Here is a 14,842-nt window from a genome sequence, read left to right as displayed (position 1 = left end):
TATGGCGTCGGCCTGGGTTTGTAGTGCTGTTGTGGCATGGGCAGATTCCTTATCTGCGGAGATTGACACCTTAGATAGGGATGCCATTCAAATGACCATAGAGCATATCAGAGATGCTGCCTTGTATATGAGAGATGCTCAGAGAGACATTTGTTTATTAAGCTCCAGAATAAATGCTATGTCTGTTTCTGCTAGGCGACTCCTGTGGACTCTGCAGTGGACGGGAGATGCCGATTCTAAGCGGCACATGGAGTCCTTGCCGTACAAGGGGGAGGAGTTGTTTGGAGACGGCCTCTCGGACCTTGTCGCTAAGGCTGGTAAGTCGAATTTCTTACCTTATGTCCCCCCGCAGCATACTAAGAAGGCACCTCATTATCAAATGCAGTCCTTTTGTTCCAATAAAAACAAGAAGGTGCGGGGATCGTCCTTTGTTACCAGAGCAAAAGGCAGGGGAAAGAAGCTGCACACAGCTAGTTCCCAAGAGCAGAAGTCCTCCCCTGCGTCTGCAAAGTCCACCGCATGACGCTGGGGCTTCCCGGGGGAGGCAGATCTGGTGGGGGCTCGTCTTCGGTTTTTCAGCCACGTCTGGGTTCAATCGCAGGTGGATCCCTGGGCAGTAGAGATTGTTGCTCAGGGATACAGGCTAGTATTCGAAGACTTGTCTCCTCGCCGGTTTTTCAAATCTGCTCTGCCGACTTCCCCGTCAGAGAGGGAGTCCGTGTTGACAGCAATACAAAAATTGTATGTTCAACAGGTGATTGTCACAGTTCCTCATCTCCAGCAGGGAGAGGGATATTATTCAACCCTGTTTGTGGTCCCGAAACCGGACGGTTCGGTCAGGCCCATTTTAAACCTGAAATCTCTGAACTTGTACTTGAAAAGGTTCAAGTTCAAAATGGAATCACTCCGGGCGGTCATCGCCAGCCTGGAGGGGGGGGGATTGGATGGTGTCCCTGGACATAAAGGATGCATACCTTCATGTTGCAATATTCCCCCCCCCTCCCCATCAGGCGTTCCTGAGATTTGCAGTGCAGGACTGTCACTACCAATTTCAGACGTTGCCGTTTGGGCTTTCCACGGCCCCGAGGGTTTTCACCAAGGTAATGGCGGAAATTATGGTGCTCCTGCGCAGGCAGGGGGTCACAATTATCCCATACTTGCACGATCTCCTAATAAAGGCGAGATCTCGGGAGAAGTTGCTGGACAGCGTGTCTCTGTCCATGAAGATGTTGCAGCTACACGGCTGGATTCTCAATATACCGAAGTCCCAGCTAGTTCCTACAACGCGTCTGACCTTTTTGGGCCTGATCCTAGACACAGACCAGAAAAAGGGGTTTTCTTCCAATCGAAAAGGTTCAGGAACTCAAGACCATGGTCAGGAACCTATTGAAACCAAAGAAGGTTTCAGTGCATCAGTGCACGTGGGTCGTGGGGAAGATGGTGGCTTCATACAAGGCCATCCCTTTCGGCAGATTCCATGCGAGGACTTTTCAATGGGACCTCTTGGACAAGTGGTCCGGGTCCCATTAACAAATGCATCAAAGGATCACCCTGTCTCCTGTGGTGGCTGAACAGTGCTCACCTTCTAGAGGGTCGCAGGTTCGGCATTCAGGACTGGGTCCTGGTGACCACGGACGCAAGCCTCCGAGGCTGGGGAGCAGTGGCACTGGGAAGAAATTTCCAAGGTCTCTGGTCAAGCCTGGAGACTTGTCTCCACATCAACGTCCTGGAGTTGAGGGCCATATACAACGCCCTGCGTCAAGCGGAGAACTTACTTCGGAGAAGACCGGTTCTGATTCAGTCAGACAATGTCACGGCAGTGGCTCATATAAACCGCCAAGGCGGAACAAGGAGCAGAGTGGCCATGGCAGAAGTGACCAGGATTCTACGCTGGGCGGAAGGCCATGTAAGCGCGCGGTCAGCGGTGTTCATCCCGGGGGTGGACAACTGGGAGGCGGGCTTCCTCAGCAGGCACGACCTGCATCCGGGGGAGTGGGGACTTCATCAAGAAGTCTTTGCACAGATCGCGGATCGGTGGGGCCTGCCTCAAATAGACATGATGGTGTCCCGTCTCAACAAAAAAGCTAAAGCGGTATTGCGCCAGGTCAAGGGACCCTCAGGCGGTAGCGGTAGACGCTCTGGTGACACCTTGGGTGTTCAGATCGGTCTATGTGTTTCCTCCTCTTCCTCTCATACCCAAGGTGTTGAGAATTGTAAGAATAAGCAGGGTCAGAACAATCCTCATTGTTCCAGATTGGCCACGGAGGACTTGGTATCCGGAACTGCAAGAGTAGCTCACAGAAGATCCGTGGCTTCTTCCTCTAAGGCAGGACCTGCTGCAGCAGGGGCCCTGTTTGTTCCAAGACTTACCGCGGCTGCGTTTGACGGCATGGCGGTTGAACGCCGGATCCTAGTGGAAAAGAATTCCGGAGGAAGTCATTCCTACCCTGATCAAGGCTAGGAAAGACGTGACGTTGAAACATTATCACCGTATATGGCGGAAATATGTTTCTTGGTGTGAGGCCAGAGCTGCTCCTACGGAGGAGTTCCATTTGGGCCGTCTACTTCACTTCCTTCAAACAGGAGTGACCTTGGGCCTAAAATTAGGGCCCATAAAGGTCCAGATTTCGGCCTTATCCATTTTCTTTCAAATAGAATTAGCCTCTCTTCCTGAGGTACAGACTTTTGTGAAGGGGGTGCTGCATATTCAGCCTCCCTTTGTGCCTCCAGTGGCGCCTTGGGATCTTAACGTGGTGTTACGTTTCCTCAAGTCACCTTGGGTTTGAACCACTTAAAACTGTGGAGTTGAAATACCTCACGTGGAAAGTGGTCATGTTGTTGGCGTTCGCTTCAGCGAGACGTGTTTCAGAATTGGCGGCTTTATCGCATAAAAGCCCATACTTGGTTTTTCACGTGGATAGGGCAGAGTTGAGGACTCGTCCTCGCCTTCTGCCAAAAGTGGTCTCATCTTTTCATGTGAACCAACCTATTGTCGTGCCTGTGGCTACAAGGGACTTGGGGGATTCCGAGTCCCTGGATGTAGTCAAGGCTTTGAAGATTTGTGACCAGAACGGCTCGGATCAGGAAGACTGAAGGTTGGCGCCCCTGCTTCAAAGCAGACTATTGCTCGCTGGATCTGTAACACGATTCAGCAGGCGCATTCTACGGAAGGATTGCCGTTACCGAAATCTGTTAAGGCCCACTCCACTAGGAAAGTGGGCTCTTCTTGGGCGGCTGCCCGAGGGGTCTCGGCATTACAGTTGTGCCGAGCAGCTACTTGGTCGGGGACAAACGCCTTTGCAAAGTTCTATAAGTTTGATACCCTGGCTGAGGAGGACCTCCTGTTTGCTCAATCGGTGCTGCAGAGTCATCCGCACTCTCCCGCCCGTTTGGGAGCTTTGGTATAATCCCCATGGTCCTTACGGAGTCCCAGCATCCTCAAGGACGTTAGAGAAAATAAGATTTTACTTACCGGTAAATCTATTTCTCGTAGTCCGTAGAGGATGCTGGGCGCCCGTCCCAAGTGCGGACTTCTTCTGCATGACTTGTATATAGTTATTGCTTACATAAGGGTTATGTTTTAGTTTTCGGCGATACCGTGGCTATGTTGTTCATACTGTTAACTGGGTAAGTTTATCTTAAGTTATACGGTGTGATTGGTGTGGCTGGTATGAATCTCGCCCTTAGATTTACAAATATCCTTCTTCGTACTGTCCATCTCCTCTGGGCACAGTTTCCCTAACTGAGGTCTGGAGGAGGGGCATAGAGGGAGGAGCCAGTGCACACCCAGAATCCAAAGCTTTCTTAAAGTGCCCTATCTCCTGAGGAGCCCGTCTATTCCCCATGGTCCTTACGGAGTCCCAGCATCCTCTACGGACTACGAGAAATAGATTTACCAGTAAGTAAAATCTTCTTCTTTTTTTTTTTTTTTCTTTATCATCCACTAGGGGTCACTGGAGTACTCTTGGGATATGGACGGGCGGAGCCGAACAAAGGCACTGAATATTCAAATTTAGGACCCTCCCACCCCTCCATATCCCCGAGTACCTCAGTGTACTGTCTCAGTGTTTTTTCGGTGCTCACAGCACGAACATCGGCTTGTGGTATAGCCACACTTGGATTTTTATTTTTAATTTTTATTTTTACACTTAGCACATCCCTTCCCAGTTTCTGGAAAAACATGGGTCCGGGATAGTGCCGCTGCACGGGCAGCGCATGGCGTGTCGGTCCTCACAAAGAGCACCCTCACAGCCACAGACAGCATGGCGTGTCGGTCCTCACGAAGAGCACCCTCACAGCCACAGACAGCCCACTGCTTCTACAAAGAGCAGCCAGGAAAAGCTGGACGGGCTTGCACAAAGAAGCCGTCGCAGCCATAGATTACTGGAAGCTGACTGGAGCTGGAATAAAAAGCCCCGCCACAGCCAAGACTACAGAGCTGAGGCAGACGTCAGCCATGATCAGAAAGGTAGGCTGGGGAGAAACGGGGCGGTCAGCGCAGGCTGCCGCCCCGCTATGTAGGGGTTAAGCCTCCTGCGCATACGGAGCTCCGTCCGGCTGCACAGCAGGGGGAGCTCATACGCACTATGCCCAGCCGCTATGGAAGTCAGTCTGACACTGGACGGAGCTTACAGAAAGCCCCGTCACAGCCAGGATGAAAGCCCCGTCACAAGCTGGACGGAGCGTACAGGAGGTGCGGCACATGTCCTAATGGTGGGGTGTCAGGGCGGTCAGCTCACGCTGCCGCCCTGCTGTGTGGGGGTTTGCCGCCGCTGAAGCCGCCGCTGATATGCCCCGCTTAACTACGCTGGAAGTTCAGAGTGGCCGCACGTCACTCAGAGACGCCGGCCGCTCTCCCAGCGCTGATTACCCGGCACCGAGGTAGGACAGGCGCCGCCCGAGCCACAGTAAGTACCCGCTTTCTAACATGCACAGAGCGGCCGCACGTCACTCACAGACGCCGGCCGCTCTTCCAGCGCTGACACCGCACGCTGATGATACATGGCGCCGCCCGCTCTTCCGGACGGCTCCCCGGCGCTATACACAGCGCTCCCCTGCTCTCCCTGCACCCGTTCCCGCTGCATAGGGGAGACTACCGGGGGTAAGGGGGAGTAAATACCCATAGCAACAGCACCAAGGCTGCATGGGTTAATAAGACATAGTTTTCACAGAGCATGTCCTAAAATATGTTTCTAATTGTATGAATGGCATGCTTCCTGTTTCTGTAGGCTGCCATTTGATGTCATAAGTGTTCTATTAACTGGAATGTGATTATCACACTTTAATAGGCTATTAAGCCTATATTACCTGTATAATAGGCTATTAAGTCTATATATATTAACACTGCAGCAGGTCCTGTGCTTTTCAGTGTATGCATGGCATGGGGGCCATTTTTAATCATTACAGTTTCTTCCAGTTTATAATTCCAGAACATTCCGGCCATACACCTCTGCTCCACAAGGAGGCGCAGGGGTGTTGGTGGGAATTTTTGTTCAGGTTTCACATAATTCTAGAACATTCCTGCCCTACATCTCTAAGCCACCAGAGGCAAAGGGGGTGTTAGTGGGAATGTAGTTCGGATGCACATGTGAACTGCTTTTCACATAAAGAATACTCTGGTTTCTCTTCAGATCTAATAAATCTTTCGCCTGTTGCTAAAGATGTCCGTAGAGAGAAATAACCATGTGTTTCATAGCCTGGCTACGGCTGGCCTTAATATGCTTTTCAGCAACAAAAATATATATATGACACAAAAGAACTTCAACAAGTAGTGCAAGTGTCTGTCTGTTGCCTATTGTGGTGTCAGTCTGCATAGCTAGTAAGGCTCTAGCGCAGACTAAAAATAATTTTTAACGGTCCTATGTTAAGCATTGGCAATTCAAATTAAAACAGCGGTAACATCGGAGTCTCGGAAGTACTCCGCCTGCTATAACTAAAGATAGTCTTTTCAAAGGGCCAAGTTCCTTTGGGTACCAGGGTTAATGCAGAAACTTCGAGTGAGACGGGTGCATTACACCAGCACTTATATAGTGCGGGGGTTTTGGGCAACATACATTGCTAAAAACCAGTGAGTCAAGGCCTCCATTTGTTTTTTAGAAAATATTAGTGGACTTTGACCACTATTTAATCGTTTCAAAATAACGCGATCCGCCATTGGCAAATGCGTCTGTGTTAAACATTTTAAAGACCCAGGATACATTTGGGTCATTAGTCTCTAGGTATGGAAACTATGAGATCACTGTTAAAAGAAGCTGCAGAGTATATCTGTAAAGCCTCTACTAACGCCTGTTTTTCATCGTAGCTAGTTCAGCACGACTAGGACAGAGCTTGTTTGGTCCTAAATTTGATATTCAGCCATTACCGCATCCAGTATCAAAACGGAATACTGGTACCGGCGTTTAATCCCTTTAGACTTCCGTTTTTCAAAGGCGGTTGTACAAAACAGTCACGCCTTGTAACGTCAGGACGCTACAGTCAGCAAGCCAGTGGTTTGATGACCTCTTTTCCAATTGTGGAAGCGCGTCTTTACATGTTACTTTGAGGGGTTTCCAGACTTCAATTCATGGATGTCTCAGCTATTTACAGATTAAAGGACAATACTGGCTCTGTCGACCGGTTTGGCAGGTTGCCATTTAGTCTCTGCTGGGTTTCAGCTGTCTTTATAATCCAAGCAGTAGTATACCAACAGAGTCAGGGTTACATATTCCCTCTGTTTGAGCAAAACCAGACGGCTCTGTCGCAATCTCAATCAGCAGGTCACTTACTGCAGTGGGAAAATGAATTTTCTGCGGTTAGTATTTGTTTATTGGAGCACAAAGTGGCATAATGGCACTTGATCTTCACAATGCGTAGTTACCCATTCCGGTTTGATCTTCACGGGTTCTAGCGTTTGCAAATCGCCACAACCATTATCCATTTCGGGTCTACCGTTGCTTATCGCCTCGGGTATTTACCAAAGTTATGTTGGGGATGATAGCTCATCTCACATAAGAACTCTGTCTCAACAGAGTTTCTCTACCTTAGATGATCTGCTCATAAGAACTCTGTCTCAACAAAGTTCCTCTAACTTGCGCTACTAAGGTATACTGCGGTAGCAGATCAAGTTCGAAAACAATCGCATCTAATTCCGTCTAAACGATGTCAATTCCTAGGTAAGATTATAAATACGGTAAATCAAAGACTTTTACCTACTACACCAGCAATAACAAATGTACGTCTAGTAATTAGTGCAAAACACGCACACTAGCGGTACATTGGTGTATTCACCTATTAAGAATAAAGATGTGTTTTCAATTTAGTTCGCCACCCTTCACTCGCGTTTCCCACAGAGGGAAAAGGGTGCATATACTCTGGACGACAGTCGCAGAGGGTCAGGATTTGTAGTTAAAATCAGCAACAAAGGTTCTAAAACACGACAGATTGCTGTCGATAAAGGTCCTAGAACTCTGTGCATTTTACAATGCAATACATGATTCGCTTTCAGTCTGACCAGGTATATACTCTGGTTTCTCTTCAGAACGAATAAATCTTTCGCCTTTTACTAAAGATTTCTGTGGAGAGGAACAACCATGAGTTTCAGGTAAATGTTTGATGCCTGTCTCACGCTGGCCTTAAGCAGTCAAACGAGGCAACGGCAGTTGCATACACAACAACCAGTGAGAACCAAGAAGCCGCATGGTAATGCGGCATGTGACTCAAATCCTCAATGGCTTAGAACACCATTATGTGAAAATGTCAAGAGATCATTACGTGAGTGGACATCTGTTAGACAGAGGATCTCACCCGTCAGGATTTGGATCCTGAAAACTGGACATTAAATCCAGAGGTGTTTCATATGTGAGTCCACAGAAGGGGGTTACCCTCAAGTATACATGATGGCATCTCGCCACAATTACAAAAGCTCAGTATGTGTACAAAACAGATCACAAGGGCAGTGGCGGTGGAGTCTCTCACATTCATGTGGTCATTCAGCATCGTGTATCTGGCTCCACCAGTTTCCGCTGCTCTCTCCGTTGTCAAAACGGCTCATAAGACAGTTTGTCACAGTCATACTGGTGGTAGCTCATGGGTTTCGGAGAAGTTTGCTTCTCGAATTTTCAAGGAATACTTGCACACGATCTTGGCCCGCTCATAATACGTCCAACCTGTTACATCAGGGAACGTTAGTTTACCCATAGTTACCTATGTACCTATTATCTATGTACCGCAGCTGCGGTTGACGGGGTGAGGGTGCAAACGCCCTCTTAAGAAATTGAGCATTACAGTATCGGTTATACTAACCATGTTACGAAATAGTAAGCCGTTTAAGGCAGCTCATTTTTACAAAATTTCGTGTGCTTACATAGGTTGTAAACCTCGGAAGTTTCCAACATCATCCTTCAAGTAACCCGTATTCTGTTAAACGGGGTGGGATGGAAAACTGCGTTGATCTGCACGAAGAGTGCAGGTATCTGTGTGATAAACTTATTTTCAAAGACGTTTGCCTCTATTGGCGTCTGTACACATCTTTCTACAAGGTGTCATCAAAGTTCACACTCTATTTATCCCACCTACAGCGCCAGGCGACTTGAAGTTGGGTTCAGATTTCTTACAGTTTTCATATTTTGAACCCTTTCAACAAATGGGAATTAAGTTTCTCACTTTGGAAAACAATTTTCTTATAGCCTTGGCTTCGGCAAGGGTTTTGTTTTCATATTTGGGTGCCTTGTATTCCAAGCCACCGTATTTGAGTTTTCTCATGACAAAGCAGATCTTCGGACGAATCACGCTTTCGTATTCTTCACATCAATATACCAATAGGGGTTTCCTGTGTGGACAGCACATTCTAGAATTCTGAATGTGGTACACGCATTACGCGTTTATATATGTCCCGAACGTCAACAGTACGTGATATGAATACGTTGTTTGTTCTCTATGATACTGCCAACTGGGGTTAGCCAGTTTCTTAGCAGACATTATCCAGTTGGATAATAATAATGACTACAAGTCAGGTTTACTTTAAGGCTAAGTTACAATCGCCTACGTCAGTAATAGCTCATCCCACAGGTCTGTGGGAATGTCAGACCCAGTGGGTCGTGGAGTGTCTAAAACGCGGCTATATAGCCTTCATGTGCACCATGTTTGTGCACGTTTACACGTTATAAATGGTGGCGCCATCAGCATCTAGCTTTGGGCTGCCTACTGTTACAAGTATCAAACAGCTCTCCCGCCCACGAGGGAAGCTTTGGTACGTCCCAAGAGTACTCCAGTGACCCCTAGTGGATGATAAAGAAAATAGGATTTTGGTACTTACCAGGTAAATCCTTTTCTTTGAATCCATAGGGGGCACTGGACGCCCACCCAGAGCAGTTTTACCTGGGTTGTTTTAAGCTCAAGGGAGCTTAGGGTAACAAGTTTTACTTGATTGATATTAAGCTCAGAGGAGCTTATGGTAACACATTTTCACCGATTGGTTCAAATTATAAAGTTCTATCGGTTATGGTGTCAACTGTTTAGTTGACAGTAAGGTTATGGGTCAACATTGTTGTTGTCCGTTATGTTATAGGTATTCTCCATTGTCAACCTCTCTATATCGTTCCTGTTCGCTCAGTAAAAAACACTGAGACAGTACACTGAGGTACTCGGGGATATGGAGGGGTGGGAGGGTCCTAAATTTGAATATTCAGTGCCTTTGTTCGGCTCCGCCCGTCCATATCCCAAGAGTACTCCAGTGCCCCCTATGGATTCAAAGAAAAGGATTTACCTGGTAAGTACCAAAATCCTATTTTTTTATAGCCGCATATGTTTACAAGGCAAAACTAACCAGGTTTTACCTTGTAAAGGTTTGCTGCTTTACAAAAATGTACGAGTTCAGCCGGAACTCTAAGCTCTGGCTGTCTCGCAAGCCATTACATCCGGCCTTGGTGTTTGTTAGGTAAATCAGTAGTGTTTGTCATTATTGTTGATTATGTTTGCAGATGACTTTACCATGGGGGACAATGTCTACACTGAAGCTTCAGTGCAGATCACAAAGTGATGATGGACCAATCATGTGGGTGAGACCAGGAGAGCAAATGATCCCCACAGCAGACATGCCAAAATCCCCGTTCAAGCGAAGAAGGTAAAAGAGCACATTACCTGGATTAATGACTGTACATGCTAAGGGTGTAATTCAATTATCCACAGTAATTTACAGTAGTCTGATCCACCAGGGCTGTTTAGTTAGCTCCAAAGTCGGCCCACCAGCAGCTCTGATAACTAGGAGGTTAATGGGTGCTGCAACCCTGTTAATGTGTGAATTTTCTCTTCTGTGTTACCGCCCTTTAACACTTTAAGTTAACAGATGTTAAAAAAGGGTTCAGGTGAAAACTGGGCTGGAATTGAATAACCTCAAGCAATAAAATCCAAAGCTACCACCCTTTTTCACCCAGACTTAAAAGTTTTTCTTAAAACCTATCAATGTTAAACATGCCAGTGTCTAAATTATTCACATAATACAGTATGTTGAACAACAAGCTGATGAAAGTGTTTTTGCACATAAAGAAAAAAGAAAAAAATTGGGCATAACACCCTTGCTGTGGGCGACCAATATGCCCACATTGAAACTGCACAGTGAAGGGTGCCAAAAACAGATGACAAAAGAAGAAACTAGTGTGTGTGTGTGTGTGTGTGTGTGTGTGTGTAATAAATATATATATATATTTATATTATACATTCAATTTTATTTTGTTATAATATAAAATGAGGTGGCCTTCAAGAAATCTACATTTCAAAGAGCGATCTGGTCTTAGCAGGCAATATTGCGTAGCACTGCAGAGAGCACAACTCTCCATACAGTAGATGAGGAGTGCACTGCATGTGCTATTCACTCCCATATTGGCACTAGTAAATGTTAGGACACGTACATTTGAAAAACGTGCATGTTCTGACCCCCATTCCCCCCCCCCCCCCCCGTATTTATTTGCCGGCATGATAATTAGCCACAGGGTAATTGAATATAACAGTGTATGTCCTTTTGGCTGCCATATTCCTACACATTGAAAATATTAAGACACCGATAACTTGCAACAACAAAAAATAAGTTAAAGGCAATGTTTAAAGTGCAGATGTATTATGAGACCCTACGTATAGAACACTGCTTTTTTGCAGTAAGTTAATTAGTGCAGTAAGACCACAAATGATTATTATTTTTTGTGTATATACTAGTGATGAGCGGATTCGGTTTTACTCGGTTCTCAAAACGGCATCTTATTGGCTCACTGATGTCACGTGTTTTGTATAGCCAATAAGATGCCGTTTTGAGAACCGAGTAATACCGAACCTCGCTCATCACTAGTATATACTACCAAAAATACACAATTTGCTGTTAGTTTGCAATTTTTTTTGTTTTTTTTGTTTACAATAGAGCTTAACATGCAGCAGTAAAATTGTCCCCTTTCTGTTTACCTTGTACATAGAAGTATGCTGTAACTTTTTGTTTACTCGACTTGACTGCAGGTCTATGAATGAGATAAAGAACTTGCAATACCTTCCCCGCACTAGTGAACCCAGAGAACTGCTTTTTGAGGACCGAACAAGAGCTCATGCTGATCATGTTGGTCAGGGTTTTGACTGGGAGAGTACAGCTGCTGTAGGGGTCTTGAAGGCTGTGCAGTTCGGAGAATGGTAGGTAAATTCTAAGGCACTGTTCTGTATCTTACAAAAAATCTATGCAAATATTGCAACATGTTATAGAAGCAATGTTTTTGTATTAATGTGAAATGCTTCACAATTACCCAAACAGAATAGATATTTAAGGGTATATGCAATTGCGGTCGAATTCCCGAAATTGTCGAAAAACGGGACTTATTCGCCAAAAAAAAAAATTCGACAATGCAATTCAGTACTTTCCGTCAAAAAAACGGACTTTCAAAATTCGACTTTTTGAAATTTGACTTTTTGAAATTCGACATTTCTGCAATGGTACAAATGCGGCAATTCGACAAAAGTATATTCAATTGAAGTTTGGAAATTCGACAACAGTGCTTTTAGACAGTAAATTCGTCATTTTCAATCCGCCACACTTTGGTGGGTGAATATAATAAAAAAAAAAATGTAAAACATGTTTTTTTTGGTGTGGTTTTTTTTTTTTTTTTTTTTATTGGTAATAGCATATCTATTTATATTAGAAGGGATTAGGTACTTGGTTTGTCTTTTTGGGAGGCACAAGTATTTATATATTTAAAAAAAAAAATATATATATTTTTTATTTTATTTTTTTAGATGGAATGGTAAAATCCTGGAAAAAATGGCGTGGGGTCCCCGAGCCGGTCCTGGTTCTAAAAATCCGGGGGGAAAATGGACAGGGGATCCCCCGTATTTTTAAAACCAGCACCGGGCTCTGCGCCTGGTGCTGGTGCAAAAAATACGGGGGACAAAAACAGTAGGGGTCCCCCGTATTTTTTACACCAGCATCGGGCTCCACTAGCTGGACAGATAATGCCACAGCCGGGGGTCACTTTTATACAGCGCCCTGCGGCCGTGGCATTAAATATCCAACTAGTCACCCCTGGCCGGGGTACCCAGGGGTGAAGCCCGAGGCTGTCTCCCCCCCCTCCCCCCCCCCCCCTCCCATCCAAGGGCTGCAGATGGGGGGCTGATAGCCTTGAGAAAATGACAAGAATATTGTTTTTTCCAGTAGTACTAAAAGTCCCAGCAAGCCTCCCCCGCAAGCTGGTACTTGGAGAACCACAAGTACCAGCATGCGGGAGAAAAACGGGCCCGCTGGTACCTGTAGTAGTAGTAGTAGTAGTAGTAGTAGTAGTATACTACTGGAAAAAAAATACCCAAATAAAAACAGGAGACACACACCTTGAAAGTAAAAGTTTATTTCACACCTGCCGACACACACATACTTACCTATGTTGACCCGCCGACTGCCACGTCTCCTGATCCGACTATCCGGGGTACCTGTGAATAAAATTATACTCGCCTCAATCCAGTGTCCAGATATAAATCCTCGTACTTGGGCAAAAAAAATAAACGAACACCCAACCAAGCCGGACTGAAAGGGGTCCCATGTTTACACATGGGACCCCTTTCCCCGAATGCAGAGACCCCCCCGTGACTGCTGTCACAGAAAGGTCTCTTAAGCCAATCAGCGAGCGCAACGTCCTGGCACTCTGCTGATTGGCTGCACGTCTGAGCTGTCAGACAGCGCATCGCAAAGCCTCTCCATTATACTCAATGGTGGGAACTTTGCGGTTAGCGGTGAGGTCACCCGCGGTCAGTGGCTGACTGCGGGTAACCCCACCGCTGACTGCAAAGTTCCCACCATTGAAAGTAATGGAGGGAGCTGTGTGATGCGCTGTCTGAGCTCACACGCGCATACAGCCAATCAGGTGAGTGCAACAAAGTAGCGCTTCCTGATTGGCTGAAGGGACCTCTGTGACAGGAGTCACGTGGGGTTCCGGCATTCGGGGAAAGGGGTCCCATGTGTAAACATGGGACCCCTTTCAGTCCGCTGGTCCGGGTGTTCGTTTATTTCTCTAACGTCCTAGTGGATGCTGGGGACTCCGTCAGGACCATGGGGATTAGCGGCTCCGCAGGAGACAGGGCACAAAAATAAAGCTTTAGGATCAGGTGGTGTGCACTGGCTCCTCCCCCTATGACCCTCCTCCAAGCCTCAGTTAGGTTTTTGTGCCCGTCCGAGCAGGGTGCAATCTAGGTGGCTCTCCTAAAGAGCTGCTTAGAAAAAGTTTTTAGGTTTTTTATTTTCAGTGAGTCCTGCTGGCAACAGGCTCACTGCATCGAGGGACTTAGGGGAGAGAAGTGAACTCACCTGCGTGCAGGATGGATTGGCTTCTTAGGCTACTGGACACCATTAGCTCCAGAGGGATCGAACACAGGCCCAGCCATGGAGTCCGGTCCCGGAGCCGCGCCGCCGACCCCCCTTGCAGATGCCGAAGATGGAAGAGGTCCAGAAGCAGGCGGCAGAAGACTTTTCAGTCTTCCTGAGGTAGCGCACAGCACTGCAGCTGTGCGCCATTGTTGTCGGCACACTTCACACAGCGGTCACGGAGGGTGCAGGGCGCTGGGGGGGCGCCCTGGGCAGCAATGTATAATACCTTTTTATGGCTAAAAAATACATCACATATAGCCCTTGAGGCTATATGGATGTATTTAACCCCTGCCAGATCTCACAAACTCCGGAGAAGAGCCCGCCGAAATAGGGGGCGGGGCGTATTCTCCTCAGCACACAGCGCCATTTTCCTGCTCAGCTCCGCTGTGAGGAAGGCTCCCAGGACTCTCCCCTGCACTGCACTACAGAAACAGGGTAAAACAGAGAGGGGGGGCACTTTTTTTTGGCGATATTACTATATTTAAGCTGCTATAAGGGTACAACACTTATATAGGGTTGTTCCCATATATATTATAGCGCTTGGGTGTGTGCTGGCAAACTCTCCCTCTGTCTCCCCAAAGGGCTAGTGGGGTCCTGTCTTCAATAGAGCATTCCCTGTGTGTCTGCTGTGTGTCGACATGTATGAGGACGATGTTGGTGTGGAGGCAGAGCAATTGCCGGTAATGGTGATGTCACCCCCCAGGGAGTCGACACCGGAATGGATGGCTTTGTTTATGGAATTACGTGATAATGTCAGCACATTACAAAAATCAGTTGACGACATGAGACGGCCGGAAAACCAGTTAGTACCTGCCCAGGCGTCTCAGACACCGTCAGGGGCTGTAAAACGCCCTTTACCTCAGTCGGTCGACACAGACCCAGACACGGACACTGAATCTAGTGTCGACGGTGAAGAAAAAAAAAAAAACGTATTTTCCAGTAGGGCCACACGTTATATGATCACGGCAATGAAGGAGGCTTTGC

The 14,842-nt window shown here is 46.9% G+C and overlaps 1 protein-coding gene, 1 non-coding gene and 1 pseudogene across 2 annotated transcripts in view; all 3 read left to right on the top strand.

Annotated features, from left to right (window-relative positions):
* Positions 1 to 14,842, top strand: part of RSBN1 (round spermatid basic protein 1) — a 101,056-nt gene that overhangs the window by 40,456 nt on the left and 45,758 nt on the right. Inside the window, exons 4-5 of the mRNA XM_063955408.1 lie at positions 9,957 to 10,099; positions 11,476 to 11,643. Of these exons, the coding sequence (XP_063811478.1) occupies positions 9,957 to 10,099; positions 11,476 to 11,643 (311 nt within the window). The remainder of the gene's footprint in view (positions 1 to 9,956; positions 10,100 to 11,475; positions 11,644 to 14,842) is intronic.
* Positions 5,611 to 5,696, top strand: LOC135054196 (U5 spliceosomal RNA; annotated as a pseudogene).
* Positions 7,497 to 7,611, top strand: LOC135054109 (U5 spliceosomal RNA). Its single transcript, XR_010243361.1, has one exon. It is a non-coding gene; the product is annotated as a U5 spliceosomal RNA (small nuclear RNA).

The sequence above is a fragment of the Pseudophryne corroboree genome, chromosome 2 (genome assembly GCF_028390025.1).
Source record: "Pseudophryne corroboree isolate aPseCor3 chromosome 2, aPseCor3.hap2, whole genome shotgun sequence".
Taxonomy (NCBI): domain Eukaryota; kingdom Metazoa; phylum Chordata; class Amphibia; order Anura; family Myobatrachidae; genus Pseudophryne; species Pseudophryne corroboree.
This window is presented reverse-complemented; position numbering and strand designations above follow the sequence as displayed.